Below are 27201 nucleotides of genomic sequence, written 5' to 3'. Positions count from 1 at the left end.
TCTTAAAGGGGAGAGGAGTTATAATTCCCCTTATAAAGAGGGGAGGGGTCTCAAATTACCCTAGAATAAATTCTTGTCACCGAAAACACCCACATGCCAAATTTGGTTCTATTTGCTTGATTAGTTCTCGAGTTATGCAGAAATTTGTGTTTCATTTGTATGGGAGCCCCCCCTCTGAGTGGGGGGAGGGGTCTCTAACCATCACTAAAACCTTTCCTGGCCCCAAAAACCTCTACATGCAAATTTTCACGCCGATTGGTTAAGTAGTTTTTGATTCTATAAGGAACACAGGACAGACAGACAGACAGACAGACAGAAATCCTTCTTTATAGGTATAGATTAAAATAATTTGCATCTTCCGGAGTGTCAACGTGTTGTTCCTCTGTCGCATAGACGTGTTCCATTATAATTTTCTGAAGCTCCATTCGGCAGTATAATTTTCGCGCTGGTTCCAGCTTTCGGATGTGAGGCAGCAAGCTGTCGAAAAATGCTTCATCCTCATCTCGAACGTTGGATGTTTTTCTCTCCAAGATTTCTAGTTTACGATTTTCGATCTCCAGTAACTGCGTTGCATGAGACATTTTTGCTCGTTTTCTGATTGCAGATATTGCTTCAGGAGATTTCTCGGACACTTCACCACTATCTCCCAGTGCAGACGAATTTTCACCAACACACTCATCCAAGAGCTCAATTTCGCCGTACTCTGGTTGACATGCCGGAATCGACAAATTGCCGGTGGACTTTCGAGGCTTTACTTGATGCTTTAAAAAAGACATCTGCTGGAAATAAGGCCAGGTACTGCAGTTTTCGAATCCTGCGTCTCCTGAACGTGAAACAGGTTGTTTTCTAAGCTCCCTTGTAAAGGCGTCTCGCAAATTTTTCCACCTGCCTTTCAGAGTACTCGCTGTAAAAAAAGTATAAACTCTGTCAGGCACTTTCTCTTAACGGTTTGTACTGGTTCAAGAAGAAATACTAGAATGCAAATATTCCCTCCACGCTGCTGCTCATACTTACCAGAGCAAGAAAATTCCTCCGCAAGTTGTTTCCACGTATTTTCTACAAGTACACGATTTCGATGTGCCACCGAGGTTTGGTCCCACAGTTCTTTGCGAGCATAAACGGCACTAATTAATAAATCCTGGAAATTTTCCAAATTTTCTGCTTCCATTTTGAATCAGCAACCAAAACAAATCGCATGTCGCTTCAAAAAAACAGTGCAAGTAGAAGTCTGTCGCAAGTCGCAGGTATTGTCGCTTGGTGCGTCGCGACAAATCTCGTCCACTCTGGCAGGCTAACCCAATTTTTGCTGCAGACAAATGCGCAAAGGTTTGTCGCGCGTCGTTATGCGACTTGTCAAATCTGTCAAGTGTCGCGTCGCGTCGCGTGTCGCTTGCACTCTGGCGGTACCCTTAGATTAAAACTTCTCGGTCGATGGTTTCTACAGTAGGTGGAGGAAGAGGCACAATTTGTATCTAAAAATAGCCCAACCCATGTCGCCACGGTTAATAAGGGGGGTTGTGCAGACTTCTTTTCCAGCGCCTCTATGGTTCAAAGGTACACGGGTACCAGCGAGCCACACGCCCTGGCAACCCTGGTTGTGGGTTCAAATCTGGTTATAATCTCTGATTATAGCTTGGTTCGACCCATGCACCTTCCAGCATTAGATAAAAGATAGGAGTCACAACGACAACTTGTTAAGCGTAGCTACCTATTACCCCCTCCCCCCTTCCTTTCCACTTTTTCCCCTCCATTCCCATAAAAAATCCTTCTTCATTACTTTCGCTTACCGTCCCTTCATCAATTGTAGAATCATCGTTTCAAAAAAAAAATGTGAATAAAGTTGCCAAAGGCTTGCTAATATTTTCCGGAGGTTGTACTCACTAGCCGCCATTACGCACGCGAAATGATGGATACCCGGAAAAAAATAACCATAGCACGAATATAAAAATTATGGTAACGGTAGGATATAAAATATAGTAAAAACAATAAAACTTATTGTCAGAAAAGATAACCAAACCATCAAACTTATTGTACCTCACCACGGTTTTGAGAGATTCTACCATAAAAATGACGGGTTGTTAAGTATCTTAACAATACAAAAATCTATTTTTTCGCAAACAAAAATTTTCATTTTCAGTGAAAGTTTTCATCCTTTATGGTAATTTTTGTAAGCGAAAAAATAAAATATAATTCAAAAAAGCAGTAAATTGGTGAAGAAATATGGCCAATTGTACTGTAAAATAAGAAACAAAAATACAAAAAAAAATTCTCTACGAGAAATATTACAAAATATTTATTTACCTGATCGGATTAAAACCGAATAATTTAGATGCTTTTAGCTTCAATATTTCCATAATTTTTATGTGCAATATATTTTCTTACAAACTTTTACGTCAAAAATATTTCCAGATGGCAGTAAACATTTCAACGCCGGCTAAGGTCTCTGCGAATTGCTCTCCCGTATCACATTCTTACAGCGGTACGGTACAGTTCAACAAGCGCACATTGTGCTTCTCTCGCAAACCGAACGGGAGCGCCATTGTACGCTGATTCGCTTTAGCCGCTTTTTCAGCTAAGGACGCCATCTTAGTTTTTTGAATCCATTCCGAGCACGAATTATGTCGGCTGGCAGCGGTAGCAGGCATCGTCCCATTCCGTGTTGCTTTGTGGTGTTAGTGCTCGTTCTGACGTAGGTAGGTGGTTTTCCTTTGGCCGTACCTGAGTTTGACGTCATTTTGAATGTGTAGGGTTGTAAATCGACGCTGAAGCTTGACTTTACCTGCTGCCTAATCGTTCGAAAAAGGGTCTAATCGGATTCGGAGAGAGTTCGGCATCAGTTCTCGTTGTACGCGGTTGTGTTATGATAAAGTGTCAAGTTGAGACGCGTTAGCTTTTTTAGATTTTTATAATTTGTGAATCTGATGCAACTTTCCGTGTTGTAGTTAAATTGTAATTGATCAGAAGTACTATCTTCCGGCCAAGCACCTGCTGCGAAGAACAAAATCGTGGCAAACATTTGTCTAGCAGTGAAAAAGAGCGTTCTATTTTTTCCCTGTTCGAACTACGTAGGAAAGCGCTTGGAAAAGTGAAGCGATTGTGGTGTGGCGGCGACGGCAGAACAGCAGTGCTGCGAGAGAACGCGGGAATTAGTGCCTGCATCGAGAACTGTTTTTGACTTACGAATAGCAAATAAAGCAAAGCTATTCCTAGACGCGAAAGTCAATCGGTGTGACAGATCAACATAAACAGAGCGCTGATTAAACGTTTGCTATTTTGAGGTTTTGGAGCCAAAACGCCAAAGTGAGTAAATTCTTAATTTCAAAATTTGATAATGCATCGGATTTACCGACAGTAGCTTCCTCGGTTATGGCAAAAGAAAACTGCCACGGAACATGATTTTTTCCATGTTTGCTAGGCTTGGCAGTGCTTTGTTTCTTTTATGATTTAATTTGAGGACAGTTTTAGAAGTCCTGGATGCACTAACTATCCATTGAAATTTATCGCTAAGGAAAGTTTCTAACTTGATTTGTTTAGGAGAAGACATTAAAGATATTTAAAGCACTTTTTACGTACATACTTGCTAGTAAACGTTCAGGCGTCACCTTGCTTAGTCGGATAAGGTGCAGTATAAAAATATGTAGGTCTTATCATCTGACGGCAGACTTACGTATCTAAGTTAGATAGAAACTGGTTTGTTTTGCCTCAATTTCTATTGCAATACACATATTTTAAACTCTGTTACCTACTGTTTAAAGCTTTGAATTGACCTAAAACCCATTAAATACAACACTGCAGATTTTTTATTATGTTTACAAATATAATTTTAAAATATATTTAAAAATCGAATTCAATTAAAAAAAATACGGAATCAATTCCCGTAATCTGTATAAAGTCACTATAACAATAGAAAATTATTAATTATTACATCTGAGAAACATTTTACCTGATTGTGAAATTCAAGCCAGAGTGTTGATATCCTTTGTAAATTTCGGGCGGGCAAGGAATCGGTAAAACATGTGCTTTAAAAACGCGGTTTTATCTTATTTTTATTATAATGAACTAAATAATGATAATAAAATTGTGTTTAGAAAATTTGCAAGTCCAATAAATGCCTACTCAAATGAATTTATTACTTGTGTTATTTTCTTTGTAAAAACAGAACTGGTGTTTGGTAGGTGTTTATTGTAGGTACTTTTATCTATTCTGAATAATTTTGTAAATGATCAGTAAATTAAAAGTATACCTTGGAATCCGATGTTTTCAGAGAGCGATTCAAACTAAACTAGGAACTAAGAGCCTGTTCCGTTGCCACAATGCCTCGATTGAAGAAAAAGGAACAGCCGGTTACGTCGCCGTCGGACTCGGCTGTTACGTTGACAGCCGGTCGCTCGAGACGTACCATTAAACCGAATCGTAAATATCTGAACGACAGTGTCGTACTGGCTACCGCTTCCAAGAGTTCGTCTCGTTCGACCAGTCCGGACAGCGACAATAGTGGCGATGAGTATCACCAGGACGTGGACGATGAAGAAATTGCACCGAAACCAAGCGCCGGACGAAAAAGCGGAGTTGGCGGTCGATTGCAAACACCCGCAGCAAAGCCGCGCGGCAGACCGAGAAGGGATGGAATTGTGAAAACAGCTTCAAAAACTGAACCGATCAAAAATTTGCGCAAGGAGGTATTGAAAAAGATGGATTTATCTACCCTAAACATCGGTAAACCAAGAGTAGTTCTTACGCCGATAACTAAGTTAGATCTCAAACGCAAATTGGATCTGGATCAATCAATTGAGAAAGGTAAAACATCATTTCGTATATTTCTTGCATAGTTTTATCACAAATATAGTTATATCATCAATCATTTGTCAACAGGTAAACAACCAGTCTTCAAGCCGAAGCCGTCTTCCGTGGAAAAAGTTTCCAAAACGGAAGAAAAATCCAAATTGGAAATCCGACCTCTACGTAAACGGCAACAGGAAAGTCCAGTAGCTCCGGAAAAACCGGACACTTTAAAGAAAGTTATCAACCCTGTGGCCGTCAAAAAGCAGCAAGTGGAAAAATCAATATTGGTAAATCGCAGTCGAAAAGAGCCGACTTCCAGTTCCAGTGACGAAAGCGATGACGATGTGCAGATCGTTGGTATCAGTCGTGAGCCAGAACCTATGTTGGGGAGAAAGACAGCCAGAAAAAGCCCGTTGGGTTTGAAGCAAATTTCTCCGGCCACTACCAAGACAGTAAAACCGCTGATCACGGGCAAACCTACCCCGCCAGTTGCAGTTCTTAACAAGCGGAAATTAGAAGAAACTGATGAGGCTAAAGGGGTTAAAAAAAGACTCCTCCCGCCTAAAACAGCTAAGCTGACAATGCTGGTTGATTCCGATGATGAGGATGAAGATGAAGATGAGGACGAAGATGAACCAAGCCGCCGTTCAACAAGATCAAGTTTGCCTTCCGGTAAAAGCTCGGCCACTTCGACTCCTCAAAATATTTCTACCGCAAAAACTAAAGAGTCACCGGCTTCAGCTGGTGCTAAACTTGGCAAAAGCTCTGAGCAATTTAAGACCAACCTTACGAGAACCTCTAGTATGCCAACACTTGACAAGAGTAAACTTATCGTGCGACCTACTGTACCGAAGTTGCCCATGCAAACTTCCGTGCCGAAGTCGTCTGGTTTAATGAAATCAACCCCTCAATTAGCGTCGAAGCCTACGCCAGGCATGTTGACAGAGAAAAAAAGCAAATCCGATTGGAATCTCATGGACCCGATCCGTGCACCTCCTGAGCCAGGATCGAAGGCACTTGATAAAGGAAAGTTGAAAAATGCTACCATTAGAATTGTCGATATTGGAGATATTATAAAAAACAAATCCGCCAGCACTCCCGACATTAACAAAGCTGGTATTCTCGCCAGAAAGAGTTTACTGAAGGACTCGGACGATAGTGAAGATTCTGATGAAGGACCCCAAACGGAAACGCCAAAAACAAACAACCAACTAGTGGCATCAATTCTGGAACGCAAGCGACCCATCAACTTGGATCATTTGCGGCTGAACCGCTCGGCAAAACGAGGGCGTCCTTCCTTGAGTTTGACAAAGACCCAAAGCCCAGACAAAGCAGGTCCGAAGATCGTGCGCCCATCCGTCATTGAGCTGGAAGAAGATGAAATAGATTTTGAGGATATGCTGCAAACAAACATTGTCACGGCGAACACTGTTCAAAAGGGAACGATACAAAAGATAATTCCTGGACGTCGAAAGTCATCGGTTATGGCAGATGAAAATGCTAAAAGTGGCAGTGGTACTAAGTCTGGTACTGTCAGAACCACTGCAGCTTCCACCAATAACAATGTGTACAAATCCAACAACAACGGTCGGTTCGGTTCTCAGAGTTCTATTAATCGGTCTGGTTCTTCCAGCCCGCAGAAAAATCCACCACGGATTTTGAACTCTACTATGAAGCTAGGTGACAGTCGACCATTCGCGAAGCTAGTGCCGAACAGCGGTGACAAGCACTACTCGATCGATTTGACCGATCCAGACAATGATGTGAAATTGATCGCGTCCCCTGGATCACCTACAATATCACCGATAAAGCGATCACCCTCGAAGGTAGCTCCGCGACCCGTCGTAGCTTCCGGTGGACTTCGAAATGCATCCAATGTCCTTAACAAACCGGTCGGTGGAGCCGTGCAGCGGTCAGTTTCGTCGCTGACGACTTCGGCTGGCAGTAGTCCAAAAATGAAGAAAATCACATGCTACGAGACTTGGTAAGTTTCCTTCTTTTCCACTTCTTACAACTGAATCACATTATTCATTTCATCCCGTCAGGTACGTAATCAACATCCCGAATAATGAGAATAAACCCGAACGGCCGTCGTTTGCAATGTCGATGATTGGATTGGGCAACATTGCTGCGCAAGTTCAGCTTCCGTCGACGGAATGGTCACATAAAATCATACTGACCAAACGGAAGATTTCTCCGACTACCGGGGATGAAGTTTTCAGCGGTGATGTGGAAGACCGAGCCATAAGCGAAGACGAAAAGCGAAACTACGAGCCTTGCAATATTATGTTTCGACGAAAAACGGCCGTCCCTGGCAAGTTCAATCTGCAGTACGATCGAGCAGTTATATTTAAGAACGATACATTTTTCATCAATGTCGATGGTAAAAATTGTCAACTCGTGGGAGCTCCGTCTAAACTGGACGATACCGAAGACATTGAAACGTTGTTGGCCGTCGTGGATTACATCAATTTGAAAAACAACTGCGTGGAACTGTCCACAGCCTGAGCCCAATTGCAGCCGGAAGGTGACCGATATCTGTAAATAGTTTTTTTTACCAAGCAGAACACTCATCCCCCAATCCAGGAACCCTGTACGCTCGACCCGTACGTTAAAGCGGATAATCCGAACTGACTTTTCGTGACTAGTGGCTTGTGTACACAAGTGTATCCACCTAGAGGTAAATATCGTTAGAGTATCCTAATTTCTCTCTGATTATATTGAAGCATACGTCTTGCGCTGGTAGAGCAATGGCAAAATTCGACTCTGTACTTGTTATTTATTAGCATGCATTCTTACTAGGCAATATCGTTTGCTGGTAGAACTTTTACAAGCAAAAAATAAAGTTTAGGTACATCATGCAATGCAACGTAATACGAAAAATATGACGTTTCTATTTCTAGTGCAGAATTACACCCGAATGGCCAGAGGCTTGGGTTTTTAATATTGTTTGACCGCGAAGATTTTATTTTTGATACAAAAAAAATTGGTGCGATTTATTTTACATTAAGATGCCCTGTTTTTATTTTGTTTTTGTCATGTGCAGAATGTTTGTGGTTTGTACATGGTGCATAAGGTAAGTATTGAGCTATACTTAATTGCATCGACCTGTATAAAAGATTCGCTACAATTCGCCGAAAACAGTGACTATTAACATTTAATTCGCCCCTGGTCTTAAATAGTTATATCATATCCTATATTACTCGCTAATTTTAACCGAAAAAAAGATTATATCTTGCTATCTTGGGACTGCATCAATCGATCTGCAAAACATTCACTAAGGATTTGATTACATATTGTATTTTCAGTTACTTATTTCGTTAGGTTTGTTATAAGAATGTGACTACATTTTGAAATTGAGATGTTACCGACTAGGTACTAATAGTTAAATGTGTATCTTTCAAAATTATGTTGAATTTTAGACTATTTTGGTTAAATGAATAGCCAGATTGTTCGGGAAGGATAAACCAATAGCCTGGATGTGCCAAATACTCTCATTTTATAACCATGCATGCGAATAAAGTTTATTAATACTATCCATGTCCATGTGAATATCAACACTTACGGCAATAGCAACTCTGTGGAAAAGGTTCTAGTTCTAAAGAATGAGCATGGGATTTCCTCTCCTTACTTGGTTATTGAGAATATTCGCCGCATCTCGCACTCTTGTAAACCTTTTTCTTACCCTTTAGGATTAGATTTTCAATCATTTCGGCAGACCCTGCAAAAAGTCTGCGAAACGAAGTCCAGTCCGCTCAGAATTCTGTTGCAAAATTCTATTCAGACAGTAGAGGAAGAGACATCTGTGACTATAAGAACAGTATTAAACTATCACTTTGCGTTGTAAACAGAATATAAAGGAAACGGACTCGTCACGTCAACCGTAGTTTGACCGGCTCTGAGAAGACTACGAAATAACTGATCTGAAATAGTGAAAAGGAACAAATCAAGGTTTATCATACACGAAACAAAAACACACCACACTGCATTTCTTTTTGCAATAATCGCTATCCAGTTTTTTACGAGCCATAATGGCGGACGTGTTCGTAATATTTGAACAACATTTTTGACATTTCTCTAATACATCGCACGTTTTCTTTCCGCGCGTTCACGGTAAAACTAAAGGAATGTACGGAAAGAAAACGTGCGATGTATTAGAGAAATGTCAAAAATGCTGTTCAAATATTACGAACACGTTCGCCATTATGGCTCGTAAAAAGCTGGATTGAGTGAGCAATATGCTTATTATATTTTGTATCCGTATTTGTTTGTATTTTTTGGTCGAGCAAAATCTTGCTCGAAGCAATTCGGTTCATTATTGCACAACCTTGAAGGATGAGGAAGCATTTGTTTCTTCAAAACCTGGTCGATTTAGTACCGTGAAAGCACCAGATGACCACGACCGATGGTATTTTCATTGATTTCCGCGAATTGAAATTAGAACCTTGGAGATTAATCCGAATAATCACTCAGTGCTGTCGTTTAATGGCCAATTTTTCTATAGCTTCTTTGTCGAACGTGTAAGATGTAATCTAAAAATAGAGAAAGATACTTTTCTAATTAATTCTATTGTGTTGTGTTCTACCAGCCGAGAGCCGGATGACTCTTGCCGTATCAAGAACTCCTCTCCACTGTACTCGGTCCTGGGCTACTCGTCACCAATTCGTTGCGCGCCTCGACGCACGCAAGTCGGCTTCAACCTGCTCGAGCCATCTAGCCATCTATTATTTATTAGTTATTCTAACAGATACGTATTTCCCCTCCAACTCAGAGATTCCAGACTTCGTTCTCAATTCCGAAGACGTTTGAGTTATAAAAAAGACTTATTTTAATATGTTTTCACATAATATGTGTGATCATGATACAACATTAATGGGTGTGAAAGACGGTGAAGACAAATGAAGACAATTTTACTCTTCCCGAAAACTTGACAAAATCACCTGAAATGCTTACACACTTAAAAAAAAGTACCGAGTTCGGTAAATTATCGTAAATTTTACTGAACTCTGAGCAGCAGAACGTTCGGTAAAATTTTTTTATGTTGCCAAACATTACTAATGATCCGTAAGCGTCGATTGGCACAATCGAATTTTACCGAACGTTCAGCTGCTCAGAGTTCGGTAAAAAAATTTAAGTGTGTACATCCTCACCGACTTGAACTCATCAGTTTTAATCGTTTTTATTGAAGTTTGATTAAGCCATCATGAAAATAGGCGGTCTTTACTCATATATTAAGTATACTTAATAAAAAGCACCGAGTTCGGTAAAATTTTACCGAAATCTAAACAGCTGAACGTTCGGTAAATTTTCTTATGATGCCAAACATTACTAATGATCCGTAAACGTCGATATGCATCACCAAAATTTCTACCGAACGTTCGGCTGTTTAGATTTCGGGAAATTTTACCGAATCGTTTAAGTGTGAGTGCATTGCCGAAAATCCACCGCGAAAATGATTAGCGACCGTAACATTAAAGAAGAACGACTGGGTTACAACACCTATCATAGTGTTCGTAAAAGGTTCTCATATGACACGTCAAATTCTATCACTTGTCACCAAAATTTGTTTGTAATACGAGAAGATTATACAAATACAATGATAGTACTTTTTATAACCTCTATATTCGGCAATAATAGGCGAATAAAGAAATTATAAAAAAGTATCCCGCATTTAGCATCTTACTGGACACCGCATTCTAAAAGTGCGACATAGATGGCTGTAGTGAGAAAGAGAAAATGCGACAACGACAATGTTGCTGTTTTGTTTTGTCATGCACATAGTCACATTGGCATTAGGGATAATCTGGATTAATGAGATTAATTCAGGGACAGCTGCAAAGCACCATAAAACCCTACAATATAATGTATGATAATGAGTTAGTATAGTACGCTGCACCAATCGAACTGTCGAAAAGTACGTGCCAATTGAATAAAATTATATTTATTTGTTTTCAAACTTTTAAAACTTACCAGATTTCTCCATGGATTTTTGCAGCGATCGAGATAGAACTTAACTTTTCAACACTCAACTTTAAATCTTAACATAAAAACAAAGCTTGCAGTCAATGCATTCTTGCAAAAATTTCCGGGCAGCTGGATCAGTTATTGAGTGGCAGTGTTGCGAAAAATGCAGAATTTTTCATTTTTATACTTCATATTATACACTGTTAAATGAGTTTGCCTCAAAACCCTGTAAATAGGTTGGATTTAGCTAAAACTTGGTTAAAACTACACTCTTAAAAAAGTTTACCTGTATATCGGTTGGATTTAGCTAAAACTACTCAAAATCCCCTAAAGTGTACAAACTCAGACGTTGAGTAGTTTTTCATTTAATTTTTTAAATGAGGTTTTAATTCAGTTATCGGAAGCGAGTAATCAAAATTGGTTGAGTTTTGTACCCAAAATTTGATTTAAAGGGCATTTTGAGTAGTTTCAACCTGACAGAGTGTCGTGAAGACGGACTTCTTCTTCTCATGCTTTGGCTGTTCTTCTTCTTCCTATTACGTTTGCTTTCATTTTCGGGTAAATAAATCAAACTTGTGCGTGAATATCTTATTGGACGTATGAAGTGTGCGTTTTATAATAAGATTTTTTGGTGTTAATTGGCTCATGGGTATTTCAGTTTTTGCAAAATGTTAGTTTACAATTGAGACAAACAAGACTAATTCAATTCTAAATGTGTTGTTTCCAGAGGTGGGCACAATTCCGCTAATCCGCTAACAGCTAATTAGCTCAGCTAACATTTTGGTTAGCGGTTAGCGTTTTCGCTAATTTTTATAACCGTTAGCGTTTTTGTTAGCTTCCGCTAAATTTGTGTACCGCTAAATAAACCGCTAACTTTTTTTTGGCAGAAGGAAAATTTGTGAGAAATATCGCACAGGCTTCGGTCGAAGGATTCCAAATTCCAACCTTTTGTACGTACTTTACCAGCCAAGAGCCGGGGTGGCTCTTGCCGTATCAAGAATTCCTCTCCGTTGTACTTCTGGGTCCTAGGCTACTCGTTTCCAATTTGTTACGCGTCTTGGCACATGCAAGTCGGCTTCAACCTGGTCAAACCATCCAACTCGTTTGGCCCCTCTATTCCTGTTGCCGGTGGAGTTCTTGAAGAGAACGGATTTTACGTTCGGTATACTTGCGATGTGGCCGGCCCACCGTAGTCTCCCAACTTTTCCCCAAATAGTGACTACAACTCATGGTTCAAACGTCTATGCCACTCTCCGCTATCCGTTTGTACTCCGCCAAAAATAGTCCGCAACATCTTTCGTTCAAATACGGCAAGTGCACTTCCGTAAACAAAGTTGTTGTCTCAAGTCCGTAGAGGACTACTTTTGTACGCGGACTCAAATAAATCGATATTTAAAAACTTCGAGGCCTCTTACATTCACTGAAAACATCAAAGGAGATTTTTCGATATAAATTCATAAGTTTTGGGCCAAATTTCAACGCAATAAAGTGTTCACAACAACCAAGGAAAATTATTATCTACAAAATATTTTTTTACAAATTTTCTACCTTCTGATTCTGATTCCTTTCATTCTGATTTCATTGTATTTTGACTAAAAACTTGAAATTTTATTACCAGATGCGCCACTACTGGTACGCTTACCGGTAATGCTCAAGTGTAAACCCAACAAAATGTAAATACCTAACTTTTTATTAAGCAATCCAGAGAAAATATTATTTGGAAAGCATTTACATAAATTTTCACAGCGATGGAAAACTCCAATAAAAAATCGAGAAATATATGTCATGGAACATGGAAATGTTTTATACCCTTTTTTTTTTCTTAGACCTTTGAAACAAAAATTTTCTTTTATTGCCGAAATCAGGCTTATCAAAGTAATGCTGATTCTACAGTGCTAACAAATTTAGCTGTTAGCGGTTAGCGTTAGCTTCCGCTAAATTGATGGTTGATTTAGCGGTTAGCGGTTATCGAAGCTAACGTTTTGATTTAGCGGATTAGCTGTTAGCGAAGCTAAAATTTCGGTTAGCGGTGCCCACCTCTGGTTGTTTCACAAAAAACACCGGCAAAAAACTTATGAGAATTATCAATACTTTTCCATTTTGGGCCAACGATAACGACTGGCTGCATTTGACAGATCGTATTAGATCGGACAGATCGGACCTATTTATTGGTGGACTCATTTAAGAGTGTATTCAAAATTCCCCTAAAATGTACAAACTGAGATGTTTAATAGAAAATTAAAATTAGCTTACGTATGATACAAAACAAGTACCGTAATTCGTGAAGTACTTTAATACCACCCTATTGGCATCTCTATAACGAGCTGTAATGAGTGACAGCGGGCCCAAATCAGACTGCTGGCAGTTGAGTGAAACGCAGTGGTAAAGTGCTATTTGATTTTCGCACACACGTGGCATGAACATGATTGTCTGCCGATGGGGTGTTTAATACAGCCCATAAGATTTATATTTCACATTCTACTGATACGAGTACGAGTAATAATTACTAGTAAGTAATAATAATTACACGAAATTGATTCATTTTTTCAGTCTGGCTGCCAAAACTACACTCAAAATAAATTTCACGTCGAAATCATAGGAAAAGTTATGTGAATATTTTCTATCCAGCTTTTTCTGTACTATTTGCGTGATTTTCAGATAGTTCGCACGCATACTAATGCGTTAACGTAAAAATCAGATAGATGTTTATATTTTTACCTTTGTTATACTATAACAAAGGTTTAAAAATTGGTCGAAAAACACGAAATTGATCCGAGTCACATATACCAATCGATAGGGTTCGACGATTTGAGCAATGTCTGTGTGTGTGTGTGTGTGTGTGTGTGTGTGTGTGTGTGTGTGTGTGTGTGTGTGTGTGTGTGTGTGTGTGTGTGTGTGTGTGTGTGTGTGTGTGTGTGTGTGTGTGTGTGTGTGTGTGTGTGTGTGTGTGTGTGTGTGTGTGTGTGTGTGTGTGTGTGTGTGTGTGTGTGTGTGTGTGTGTGTGTGTGTGTGTGTGTGTGTGTGTGTGTGTGTGTGTGTGTGTGTGTGTGTGTGTGTGTGTGTGTGTGTGTGTGTGTGTGTGTGTGTGTGTGTGTGTGTGTGTGTGTGTGTGTGTGTGTGTGTGTGTGTGTGTGTGTGTGTGTGTGTGTGTGTGTGTGTGTGTGTGTGTGTGTGTGTGTGTGTGTGTGTGTGTGTGTGTGTGTGTGTGTGTGTGTGTGTGTGTGTGTGTGTGTGTGTGTGTGTGTGTGTGTGTGTGTGTGTGTGTGTGTGTGTGTGTGTGTGTGTGTGTGTGTGTGTGTGTGTGTGTGTGTGTGTGTGTGTGTGTGTGTGTGTGTGTGTGTGTGTGTGTGTGTGTGTGTGTGTGTGTGTGTGTGTGTGTGTGTGTGTGTGTGTGTGTGTGTGTGTGTGTGTGTGTGTGTGTGTGTGTGTGTGTGTGTGTGTGTGTGTGTGTGTGTGTGTGTGTGTGTGTGTGTGTGTGTGTGTGTGTGTGTGTGTGTGTGTGTGTGTGTGTGTGTGTGTGTGTGTGTGTGTGTGTGTGTGTGTGTGTGTGTGTGTGTGTGTGTGTGTGTGTGTGTGTGTGTGTGTGTGTGTGTGTGTGTGTGTGTGTGTGTGTGTGTGTGTGTGTGTGTGTGTGTGTGTGTGTGTGTGTGTGTGTGTGTGTGTGTGTGTGTGTGTGTGTGTGTGTGTGTGTGTGTGTGTGTGTGTGTGTGTGTGTGTGTGTGTGTGTGTGTGTGTGTGTGTGTGTATATGTATGTAATGATTTTTTCTATCGCCTGTTTCTCAGAGATGGCTGAACCGAATCGTTCGCTATTACTTTTGTTTGAAAGGTATTATTGTCTAGTAGATCACTATTGAGTTGCTTCGTGACACGACGTTTCGTTTAAAAGTTATAAGCAAAAATGTGAAAAATACGTGACACGGGTTTCTCTAGAACTACATGACCGATTTCAACGATCTTAGTATCAAATGAAAGCCCTTATTAAAGCTAAATTATTCAGAAATTTTTAATTGAAAACAAACAAGTAGTTTAAAAGTTATGCTTAAAAAACCTGTTTTGACAAGGTAATAATTATCGCCTGTTTCTTAGAGACGGTCAAACCGATTTATGCGCTATTAGTCTCATTTGAAAGATAATGTATCCTAATAGATCACTATTGAATGGTTTTTTGATTGGACGTTTAATTTGAAAGTTATGAGCAACCGTATACACCACACCAAAATTAACAATAATTTATAATGATTTTAACCAAGATAATTTACCTAATTTCAATTACTTTAATATCAAACGAGAGGTTTTGACACTACGAATATATATGCAAAATTTCATAAGAATTGGTTGTACCGGTCAAAAGATATTAACCCTCGAACACTCGCGCCAACTTTTGCAACACAGTTACTCGCGCGCACAATAGCCTCAAACCAAAGAAAACGTGCGTACTAGAGTTTTGACTGGGAAAACTTGGTTTTAGGTTTATCGAACCTTTAGAATAGTTTCTTGAAATTAAAAGCTCTATCGTTTGGTTGAATTCAAATTTTGATTAATCCCCCTAAAAGTGAAATAAATAAAATATTTTTCTTCAGTGTCAATATAACACATTGATGTGTTCTGCAAAGTTATAGAGCATATTATTATATAGTATACCTCTATGTTTGCTTGTTTAGGAACTGTAGAACTTTGATTATAAAAAATACCTTAATTTTGACTACGAATTACTCGACTACCAGTAGACGGATACATTTTAAACATTTTACATTGGATAGTTTTGCTGCATACAGACACCATTTTTCCAATTCCACTTGGGGTCAATTGCGGTACACCTCGCATGCTGATTGTTTCGTTTCTGTGATGGCGGTTTATGCTGATCTATTTTTCAAACAATTTAAATTATTAATGCATTGAATAATTATGAAATTTTGCTCAGAATAAGTTTATTGAAGAATATTCGTTAGTTAAACAACGATTTGTAACTTTATAACAGTATGGCGTTGAAAACCCTACACGTGTTGTACAAAATACAACAGCGTGAGTAACCGAAGGTTAATAAAAATTGATTAAAATTATTCAAGAAAACTCTATTGATGTGAATCAAATAGAATGGCATTACAGGAAATTATGCATAGTTCAAAAATCTATAAACTAGACCTTTACTAGGCAATGTATATGTTAAAGAATAAGATTTCCTCTTACAACTTACTTTTATTTGCACTTACTCAAATTAATAACAACTTACTTATCCTTACTCAGCAACAGGGCTGTCATTCGCTCACACTATGCGCCCAATGTTCCAATATTATGCCTTGTCGCACAGAGCGATTCGGCAACACACCTCTACAGCTAATATGCACACAGCGTACGAGCGAAAGCAGAGTGGGAGCGAACGACAGCACTCGGTGAAAATCGCCCAGTGAGTGACAAACAGCACTTGGTGCTGCCCTTTGCCACACTCCGTGCGGAATTGCGCAAAAAAATTGTTTTGTATTTACAAATTTTCTGCCCTTTTAAAAGTGAAAATACACGCTGCACTGAACAACTAATATGGTCTATGTTAAGTTAGTACGGATCAGGCACCACAACAGTAAAAATGTTTTTTTCAATCACACCACTTCAAATGACCCAGCGCAGGGTGTACAATCCAGCCGCGCAGAGTGCGGCTCTTGGTGTGGTAAAGCACGCAGCAAATTTATCACTCTGCGTTTGCGACTGCCTTTTGTTGGTGCGCGTAAAACACGAAAGAGCGTGTTTAGCAAAAGAGACACTGAAGGGAATTTGTGGGCGAACACACACCGCATGGCGAGTGTTGTGTTGTTTAAGAATGTGTGTCTTTTGGTCGGCGCTGCGGTTTATGCCACCTCTGCTCAGCAATTACATGAAAAAAGGATCTATCAAAATTTAAAAGTGTTCCTATTTTGTTCAAAATTTGTAAACTTATTCAATTTTCAAAAATTTTATGTAAACCAACGCATTACGCAACGTTAACCAATAGATGAATTATGTTCCGAAAACGTGTCGATTTCTATCTCAAATACCAAGTAAGACCGTATAACAAAGGTTCCTTTCACCACTAGGTGGATTAAATCGGGTTTTTCCAATAACAATCAGCTGAAAGTCACGTAACTCCCTGTAGAAAAATTGAAGAGAAACGTGATTTTTCACGTAGAAAGGACGTGTGGATTATTTTGAGTGTACCTAAATTGAATCATGTTTAAAAAGTGTTGCCAAATTGGTTGTTTTTTCTTCGTTCGTCTGTCACTCTTGAATGAGTTTACTTGTAAATAGGTTGGGTTTAGCTGAAACTTGGTGAAAACTACTAAAATGCCCCTAAAGTGTACAAGTGGAAAATTCATTGAATTCTGGCTACTTGCTACCAATAATATAATTACTCCCTGTGACAATAATAACATTGTTTTGCGCTACTGCTACCAACTTTTTGATAACAAAACTACTCAGAATCTGAGGTTGTTGAAGGCACTTTGAGTAATTTTAATCGAGTGTTGGCACAATTGTATCTGTTTACAGGTGACTTTATTAAAGAGTGTATATAAAGAGAAAAAAGCGAAACAGAATTATTGAAATCATCTCGGTAAGATTTCGATTAAATTGTATCGTATTTGATGTTTTTTCAAGTGTACTACGGTTTAGGCAAATAGAACTCGGGTATTTTACTTCAATGTTGCACCTTATACGACGGTGTTTAACCCGTGTTACAAAAACTGACAAAAACTTAAAAATATGACTGAATGAAATAAAATCAATGGGAACAAAACATCAACGTAGTGTTAAAAATAACAATGTCACAGACAAATCTGCATAGATCCCATATTTTTCTAAAAAATATATGCGACTGCTCGGCTGCAGGAAATGATTGCAGCTTTTAAAATAAACTTCTACCACAGAGAACAGATTGACAGGCTCGAAGGAAGTAATCGATTTTTTGTGTGTAAAATATGTCGGTAGCCCCCTCCAGAAATAGTTTGCCAAACGCATCAAAAAATATCCATGTATCCCGCATTTTGCACCTTACTGGACACCGCAGTCTAAAAGTGCGACTGGCACAAAAAGTGCGACAATGCGAATGCTGTGAGTGAGAAAGAGAAATAGTGACAACTGCAATGTTGCTGTTTTCTTTTGTCATATACATTGGCATTAGAGAAAATAATCTGGATTAATCCAGGTACAGCTGCAAAGCACAATACCTTTGTCAATATTTCTTTGTGCTGGAGTTACATAGCAGCGATGGCAGCGACAAGAGTTAGTTTGCCACTTACTGCTCGAGGGGTGCTCTATTGAAGGATTACTCGTAGATTACATAAAAACCTTTTACACACTTTTTGTCAATTACCTGGTACCGTGGACCCCCGTTCGTTTGACCGCTTTTAATCTGAACACTAATTTGCACCCCGTTGGTTTGCACAACGTGCAAACACAGACAAACAGACGAGACACTCGCGATAATTCCATCGTCCAATCAAAAACCACTCATTTTTCAAAAAAGCATGTTTCGCAACATGGCCACACCGCGGCGCGCAAGTGTTGCTCTGAGTTTTCAGTATAAAACCATTCAAATGTACAAAACCCTACAGCATAAAACCCTGCAAATGCAAACTACTCCGCAACATGCATAACGGAGGGTGCTAGTGTGCAAGCAAAATGTGCAGGACGATGGTATTTAAAGGATTTTCTTCTAAGTGTCATGCCAGTTCGTCAGTGGTGCAAATTAAAAATGGTTCAAATGTCATTCTCAACATGACATCATTTGCTTATGCAGACAATGCGCATATACGCGATTTGTTTGTCCTGATCTAGCGTGTTTAATCTGTTTCACATTGCGTTTTCCCAACGATTATGATAGAAATCCGATCGGAGAATGAAATATTCGCTGCTTCCAAGTTCCAACTGAATCAAACCACCAAAACAATAACAAAGAGTAGGGCGACCAGATCACACAAGTTCCAGCATATGTAGAGTTTCCAGTTGTTCAAATTAAAAACTAACCCCGTTAGTTTGCATGAGGAATCGTTCAAACGAACGGGGGTCCACTGTAGTCTGTTCTCTGTGCTTCTACTGAATCTGCAACAAATTGGCACTAAATCAGCAAAGACTACTATAAAAATCTCCGTTTCGTAGACAAATCTGCATATCTAGTGTCCCTGCAAATCCGCAATATGTTACTGATCGTCTACAGTCATGTTTAAACAACTGGATAATTTTTAAATGTTTCTACAAATCTCAATATCTGCCAAATAACTCATGCGTCCTCAAATCTGGCACCCCTGGCGGCAAGTGCTGACAATTTTTGTACATTGTTGCCAAACTGTTAGGTTGTGTTTTTGCGTAACAGCGGATTTACAGTGTACCATTCTCGCCTGACATTTGAAAAGGGCCAAAAAACCAAACCGACCGAAAGTTATTTTTTATCGGGCTTAAATATTGCGTATTCAGCACAAAATTGGACTTCCGAAAAAAAGGCAATCGATTTTTCTTCCGTACCGTACATTAAACTTAGTGCCGGAAGAAGTGCGCTGTGTAGCACGTCTCATTGGCTATACAGCGCATTACTTCCGACACTAGGTTTAATGTACACAAGGTGGACACTAGGTAGTGCTGGCGACGCAATATTTATATCTAATGTTGGTTGAGTTTATCTTTACATAGTTGAAACTATTTACAATCGTATTAAAGTGTACAAATTCAGTTTCTTGCAAAAATCTTCAACCATAAAATTGGCTGACGAACTTAAAAGCAGCCTATTTGTACCCATGAATTGACAAGATGTAGTTTAACCAGGTGCAAATTTTAACCGAGTATCTGAGATTGTACACTTAAAGAGGATTCTTATTTGGTTTTTCCCAATTTAGGTGAGCTCATAATAACCTATGAATGAAAATATACAGTGGACCCCCGTTCGTTCCTCATGCAAACTAATAGCGAATTCATAAATTAACCTGGCTCAGGTCGATTAGCACTCAGTTTTAATCGAAGTGCTGTCAAACCGTTCATAAATTAATCGAGATTGCATTTCGGTTAAACTGACAGCATTCAGTTTGAAGCGCAGGTTAAAACTGTCTAGCATTACGGTTTACGGGTCGATCTGTCAAACTGCCCGTATCGTTCATAAATTTCGGGTTCCAGTTAGCATGAACCCAGGTTAATTTATGAATTCGCTATAACAGAGTTTGTTCTTAACTAGTAACAACTAGTAACCCTAAATATACTGAAACTTGTATGAACTGCCCGCCCTGCTCTTTGTTATTATTTTGGTGATTTGATTTAGTTTGCAGTTGCATGCAGCGAATATTCTATTCTTCGTTGGGAAACGAAATGTGAAACTGATTAAATACGCTAGATCAGTACAAACAAATCGTTTTTATGTGCATTGTCTGCAAAAGCAAATGATGCAATGTTGACAATGACATTTGAACCATTTTTTTATTTGCACGTCGTGCGAACCAGCGGTGTTCAAATTAAAAAGTGTTCAGATTAAAAACGGTCAAACGAACGGGGGTCCACTGTATATACTCAAAATAATTTTCACGTCGAAATTTCGGGAAAAGTTATATGAATATTTTCCATCCAACTTTTCCCGTACTATTTATGTGAATTCAGCGTAGTTTGCATTAGTATGCGTGCATTTACGTGGAAATCAGATAGATGTTATTGTATTTTCCAATAATATTCAATTGAAAATCACGTTACTCCCTGTAGAGAAATTTACGTGATTTTTCACATGGAAAAGATGTGTGGATTATTTTGCGTGTAAGAATGTAGTAAACGTGTAACATGTCACATGTAACATTGTTAGCTTTACTGGCCTTCACTGATCCAAGAACACCTTCCACTTCGGTTGAGTTTTATATAGGTTTCCTTCAGCTTACGAGTTTCATGGTTTTAGCCTGTTTAGTGCTTCTTTTTACTGTTTCTACTTCCGATGGGCAGGGAAGTTCGATCACTTTGACTCAATTTTGATTAATTGACAGTATTGTCTCAGCGGATCCAAATATGACAAAGTTACAAATGGGACATTGGTAGAGCAAGCTATTATCTATAATTTTGCTGTATCATTTGTAGTTACAGCGCTACAGTGCTAGTATCTTGTTAGTGACTAAATGAACGTTCATTTAGTCATTGATGAGTTACTAGCTCTATAGCACCGTAACTACAAAAGATACAGCAAAACTTTGTTCAGCAAAATTGTAGATAAGAACTAATTCTATCAATGTCCCGTATATAACTTTGTCATATTTGGCTCGGCTGAGACGGTACTGTCAAATGAATCAAAATTGAGTCAAAGTGAGCGAACCATCCCTGCCGATGGGTCTGTAGACCCATTGACTAGCATTGAGGCAGTTAATTTCTTCGCCACATCTCGGACTGATGCCGAAGAATGCCGCTTGTAGTAATGCCTTATATTCCTGTCTATTGTAGGGTCAACCAGATCAGGTATTCTACCACATCTCGGGGAATCTTCGAAATTTCATTGTTCTTCATTCTACTTCCTCAACCCAGTTTGAATTGCTCACACTTTCGTTCTTAGCTAGTTCTCTGCTGCTCAATCCGTTTTCTTTGCTCGGGAGAAAGGCCACGCACTTTGAAAGTTCTTCGTGAAATACCAAAAAAAGGACAACTGTTTCATTTGGATGTAAACAACCGGACTTACCCGAAATTTGGGTGAATACTGCATGATATTTGAAATTGCGGCTACTTTTTAGTGTATTTATGATTATCGGAACAGTATATTGACTGCAGGGAACTTGTCTGCCACCGAGTTATTGTAAGAGTTAGGGCCATAACTGTTGGCAAGAGAAGTGGAAGGCTTAGGTTATCTGGGCCCGATCAACAAGGACAGTGTGTGCGTGATCATCGATTTAAAAACTGCATGTGATACCATCGACTGCAAAAAGTTATGGAAAATCATGAACGAGAATGGCTCTCCCAGGACGCTGATCAGATTGATTAAGGCTACGATGGATGCTACGCAGTACTATCTCCGGATTTTAGTTGGATTATCGAGTTTATTTGAATTCCACAGGAAGCTTGTCAAGCTGATGGTCTGTCATATCTGTTCAACATAGTGCTACAAGCTAAAACACGTTAAGGATAATTTAGCTGCGCAAATAGTGCTTTTATATAAACGATGTAAGGGAGGTGACTGTGAGGATAGTGCCCGCAATGGCAGTCGAACAGACGAAGTGTATCGTGTATTTGACGCTCACTAGACCGGTTCTCTACGGCAAGAAACGCGGACAATGCTCGAAAGGACTTGCAAATATTAGGACTGCTTCTCGGCGGTCTTTCTCTTGTGGACCGGAGTATGAAGGTGGAGGTTTAATCATGAACTTATGCTGCTCGCAGGCGAACCCTATGTCGGAAAGGTGCCTAAAGCTGGATAGATACGATGGGCAGGGCATATTGCAAGAATTCCGGACAAATTCTTTTTTAAGACGGGTCGACGCGATCAGGCGTACTATTATAATGATGTACCTTTTACTAGAATCGGAAGTAGCAATTTTAAAAAAGATATAAATCTTTAAATTTGGTTTATTGGCCCTTTTCAAATGTTAGTCGAGAATTATTTAATAGTGTAATTTATTCAACTGTTCGGGTGCACGTGACATGCGGTGACATGCGATGCGACATAACACATTCCCATACTGCTGTGTCGGGCGAAAAAGGGCCTTTCGCATGTTGCGCACATTTTAGCGTTACTCTAATATTGCTCAGGTAACCAATAAGCATTTCCAATGTTGCCAAAGTTGCCTTAAATGCTACTTAAATGCTATTTTAGCAAAATATGCGGCTAGTTTACTGCTAGCCCTCTTATAGTGCTGACAATGCTTATTTGCAGCTAGTTACCGACAAGAAGAATTTAAATAGAATTTGGAATGCCAATTTACAACAGTTAAGCAGTCAAAAGGCTGATATACAGCAACCTGCAGTATAAAACGCCGGAAATGCTAATAAACGATTGATTTACTGCTTATACTAATGCTTATTGGTTACCTGGGTGCTGATTGCAAGGAAAATTGTACCATCCAAAGTGAAAAATCGCTCATAAAAGTGCGATCCTGCATTAAATCGTTTCGGTATCTTCGACGCACTTTTTCGTTACATTCCAAACAATAAGTATGTCGAAGAGACCGATACGATTTAAGCCAAAATAACATATTTATGAGCGATTGCGCACTTATTTATTGGAAAATCTTCCTTGCAATCAGCAATAATGCAGAAGAAATATTGTTCTTTGCAGCAATTTTACGAGTCCTACGCAAATTCATATTTTTATTAATAATACTATCCTGTACTTATACCAATTATGACTAAATGACATACATCTAAATGCTGTGATCATGTCTATCACCTTTTAATGTATAAAGTAAAATACTTTTGTTTTTTGCCTCTCTTTAAACTGCGCTCAGTTTGCAGCTTTTAAGAACCATTGAAATGGGTTTTGTAACTGGAAACAACCTAAAAAGTTGCTATGGCGCGGACGTTCTTTAGTGAAACATAACCTAGGCGCCAGAACCATATTTTGCTGACGAATACATCAAATTACTCAAAAGCCGAAACAAAAGTCTCGACCAACGTTTCAGGAGGGCCTATAAACCAGATGTAAACCTGGTATTGGTATCTGATTTTGTGCTGTTTTCCCTCCACGTCTGATCCCGCCGTAGGGATACTATAAAACACTTTTGTTTCATTATTTTCTTCTATCATTTCTTTAGTCTATCGACAGTCTAACGACAAAACGATTTATCAAAATACAGAATAAGGCTGTATGTCTATTAGACCACACATTGAATGCGGGAATGGGACAGTGAGTCACGCTTAGTAGTACACTGAAGTCGCTTTTCACGCGGTTTTTTTACGCGACTATTTTTACGCGGTTTTCGGAATTTACGCGGTGTTTTACGCGGTTTTCGGAATTTACGCGGATGTGCTCAAAACGTCTATTTTTTCGCGTAGTGTTGAAATCCACAAAGTTTTTTTTACGCGAAATTTTGGTTTTTTACGCGGTTTTCGGAATTTACGCGGTTTTTTACGTGGTTTTCGGAATTTACGCAGTTTTTTTTACGCGATTTTCGGAATTTACGCGGTTTTTTTACACGGTTTTGATTTACGAGGGACGTATCGTGCGCGTAAAAAGCGACTTGAGTGTATTCTTAAGGTACCTGCAGAGTTAACGCGACTGCGACTTCGTTCAATCTTGTTGAAATGCAGAACTCTACTTCGGGCGAAAATGGACTGCACACGTAACTACAGCAGCAAAAGTCCCGTCGCTACCTTAAGCCTCAGAAAAATTGTGCCTGCGTGGTCTGTTGTAGATCGGCTTCGATAGTAACTCCCTGAAGAGATGCTTTCCAGTTAGCGTCGAGGTAAGACTTGTTACAAACTAGTTGTCGCACGTTCGAATCTCTAGTGAGAGACAATCTATAAATATGTTATTACTATCTGTTTTTGGTTGTTTCATTGCGTACACATTTATCTGAATCTATCTTATTTTGTGCTACTACTCCCTACTTGTAGTCCCTTTCGTCTAGGAACCAGTAGCATAAAATGGAGCAAATATCAGTGTTCAAAAGTAGGTTCGTAGTCGAAAAAGTGTAAAATATACAGAAGTTTTCGAAACAGCTCTCTTTTTCTATTTATTTCAATTGTCTCAGAAACAAAACTTGCGTCATAGCATCAGACCGAAAATACCCCTCGCCATTAGTCGTATAATCAGCCGAATTTATCCCCTCGTTTTATCGAGACTACCTGTGCACGACTGATCAACCATTGTATGCTACATGTCTTGCACGATGCGACGTCACTCGAAAGTCGGTTCTTAGACCAAACCCTTCGGTCGCAAACAAGAAGGGATTTTACTTTAAGACCGACATTTTTATTACCTTACAATATTAACCAATTTTGTTTTTCTTTCACAGGATATTGCATCGCATGGGCATGGTATGATCTGCAATTGGGCTGTTTTCTTGAAAAGTGTTATAAATTTACTTTAAGTGTAAGAATTATACTAATGTGTTGTAAAATTGGTCAACATCAGCAATCAAGCATATTAAGCAAAGCAGAAATGCTGTGCTATTCAGCTTCTACATATTGGGCTCACGATACATACATACAACAAAAAACTATTACATTAAATTGTAACATCAAATAAAACTTTATTCAGTATAGTAATAAAATCAAAGTAGTATGAAACCTGTTCTCTCCTGAGCGTGTTTAGATATACTCCCAGTCACTCTTATACGAAGACACGTCTTCAGGAAGACCAGTCTCAATGAATCGAGGAAAACTTGTTTGGGTTCCCGTTTTCTGTACCGAAATTGCTGCCACTCGATTGGCCGCTGAAATGCACTCGGTTAATCCGGCTGATGGATTTCGAGCGATAAAATGGGCCAAAGCACCGATGAAAGCATCTCCTGCACCCTACAGAAATTAAAGGAATGCACGCTTTGACATTTTATTTTAGTGAATAACCAATGGAAATTACCGTTGTGTCAACTACTTTATCAACGTGATGTGGTTGGACATGCTTTATCTTAGAACTGTCTTTCATTTGAAAGATAGCGCCTTTCTCTCCCAAAGTGATGATCACAATCCCACAACCCATACTGCGAAGCTTCAATAGAGCTGCCTTAGCTTGCCTGAAAACACACCATCATTTGTATGAAGAAAATCACGAAAGTTAGGTTAATTACATGACAGTTTCAACCTGCATGTCGGTAATTAAAGCCGCCTCTGATTCATTAACGCAAAAAATAGTCGGAAGTTTTAAGAGATCATGTGAAATATTTTCCATCGCTGGTGCCGCGTTCATAATAGACACTCCAGAGAAATGCTTTAATGCTTCAATAGTTCCCACCGATGGAGTTTCCAGCTGACAAACAAGAACCCTTGCCTCGTTGAATAAATCCTTACATTGATCAGCGTCACCAGCCAGTAAGCGGTTGTTCGCTCCAACAACAATCACTATTTGGTTGTCCCCATTTTCTGCTACATTAATTTGTGCAATACCCGTACTTTCACCGTCCACAATATCTACACAATCAACGTTGACACCTTCTGATTGAAGAGCATTTAGATAATTTTTGCCCCATGGATCGTTCCCCAATTTGCCGACAATTGCCGTCCGACTGCCTAGCCTAGCTGCTGCAACACACTGGTTGGCACCTTTACCACCGAATCCGGTCACGAATCGAGAACCATGCAGCGTTTCGCCTACCCTCGGCAGACGCGGAACATAACTATCGATAGAATGAATGCAAATAACAACGCGTATGGCATAATGAATGTTGGTTTCTACCTAATAAAATCTACTATACACGACCCAAAAACGACAACATCAAATTTATGTGACATTATTTTCCTTTTGGTCGTTTCCTATATTGTGCGCAATTAGTTCTAACAAGTGAAGAAAACGATTGCTTGCAATTCAACTACCTAAGTATTCAAAGTAAAAAAAAAGACGATAAATATAAACAGCGATAAGAAAGGAGCTTCCAACAGAGCTCTCAATACTGAGTTGATACTATACAGACACACCGGAGTTATTATCTTTCACTGATTTGCTGGTCATTGAAATAATTTAAACACTTTGAGAAAATTTTTAATTTGCAACCTAAAATTAAAACAATAACAAATTCATTCGTGGCAGAAAGCGTATCAATTTGTCGATAATTAATTCACGTCAATAATTGATTCATTGAGGTTGATCTTCTCAAGATATATTGTTAAAATATAAAACTACATGCTTAAAAGCAATTTGTACGAAGTTACACTTTTAATTAGAAAAATTTTGTATTACGGTAGCAAAGGCGCTTGTTTAGGGCAGTAAAACTAGTCCAAAGTGAGAAAAAATTGCTGTTAGGGGTAATGTGCATAATCCGATCACATATTCCTTCATTCCCAGAACGGGCGACGGCTCAGTCTGCTTCACCCTCACATTAGATGATAAACGATACAAAGTAGAGATGGGACAGTTATCGATGCGTATGGATGATATATCGAAATATCGTTCAAGCTACAAGGGCATTAACAACAGCTGTTAATATGTAATACACTGAAGTCGCTTTTTACGCCGTGTTTCTACGCGAATTTCGGAATTTACGCTGTTTTTTTACGCGAATTTCGGAATTTACGCGGTTTTTTTAACGCAAACTTCGGAATTTACGCGGTTTTTTACGCGATTTTCGGAAATTACGCGGAAGTGCTCAAACCGTCTATTTCCACAAACTTTTTTTTACGCGAATTTTGAAATTTACGCGGTTTTTTTTTACGCGAATTTCGGAATATAGGCGTTTTTTACGCGGTTTTGATTTACGCGGGACGTATCCTACGCGTAAAAAGCGACTTGAATGTATACTATCAATATAAAGGTTTGACAATTATAAGATCATTTTATATTTTGAATAAATTTTTTCCTGTAAAATTCTTGATAATTTATATTTTATTTTGAA

The 27201-nt window shown here is 39.1% G+C and overlaps 3 protein-coding genes across 5 annotated transcripts; 1 reads left to right on the top strand and 2 right to left on the bottom strand.

Moving 5' to 3' along the window:
- Nucleotides 1–326: 326 nt before the first annotated feature.
- LOC128739662 (uncharacterized) lies at nt 327–1168 on the bottom strand. The gene is made up of 2 exons (XM_053835158.1): nt 1015–1168; nt 327–823 (listed from the first exon to the last, which is right to left on the bottom strand). Exons 1-2 carry the CDS (start codon nt 1166–1168, stop codon nt 327–329), a joined length of 651 nt encoding a protein of 216 aa, XP_053691133.1.
- A 1696-nt stretch (nt 1169–2864) lies between these two features.
- On the top strand, nt 2865–24927 carry LOC128744539 (uncharacterized). 2 transcript variants are annotated; one of them, XR_008412396.1, is made up of 5 exons: nt 2865–3300; nt 4265–4797; nt 4873–6766; nt 6828–7462; nt 24670–24927. XR_008412396.1 is itself a non-coding variant. In XM_053841612.1 (4 exons), the coding sequence occupies exons 2-4, from the start codon at nt 4314–4316 to the stop codon at nt 7288–7290; spliced, it is 2841 nt and encodes a 946-aa protein (XP_053697587.1). In that variant the 5' UTR covers nt 2865–3300; nt 4265–4313; the 3' UTR covers nt 7291–7627. The 2 variants fall into 2 exon arrangements, 1 of the variants encoding a protein (XP_053697587.1); XM_053841612.1 differs by lacking the exon at nt 24670–24927 and having other exon boundaries at nt 6828–7627.
- On the bottom strand, nt 24888–26526 carry LOC128744540 (ribokinase-like). 2 transcript variants are annotated; one of them, XM_053841613.1, is made up of 5 exons: nt 26280–26526; nt 26049–26185; nt 25444–25989; nt 25236–25389; nt 24888–25171 (listed from the first exon to the last, which is right to left on the bottom strand). In XM_053841613.1, exons 2-5 carry the CDS (start codon nt 26102–26104, stop codon nt 24965–24967), a joined length of 963 nt encoding a protein of 320 aa, XP_053697588.1. In that variant the 5' UTR covers nt 26105–26185; nt 26280–26526; the 3' UTR covers nt 24888–24964. The 2 variants fall into 2 exon arrangements, with proteins under 2 accessions (XP_053697588.1, XP_053697589.1); XM_053841614.1 differs by having other exon boundaries at nt 26288–26526.
- Between the last annotated feature and the right edge of the window lie 675 nt (nt 26527–27201).

Source organism: Sabethes cyaneus, chromosome 3 (assembly GCF_943734655.1).
Source record: "Sabethes cyaneus chromosome 3, idSabCyanKW18_F2, whole genome shotgun sequence".
Taxonomy (NCBI): Eukaryota; Metazoa; Arthropoda; class Insecta; order Diptera; family Culicidae; genus Sabethes; species Sabethes cyaneus.
The sequence above is the reverse complement of the archived record's forward strand: the minus strand, read 5'-3'. Positions and strand labels throughout refer to the sequence as shown.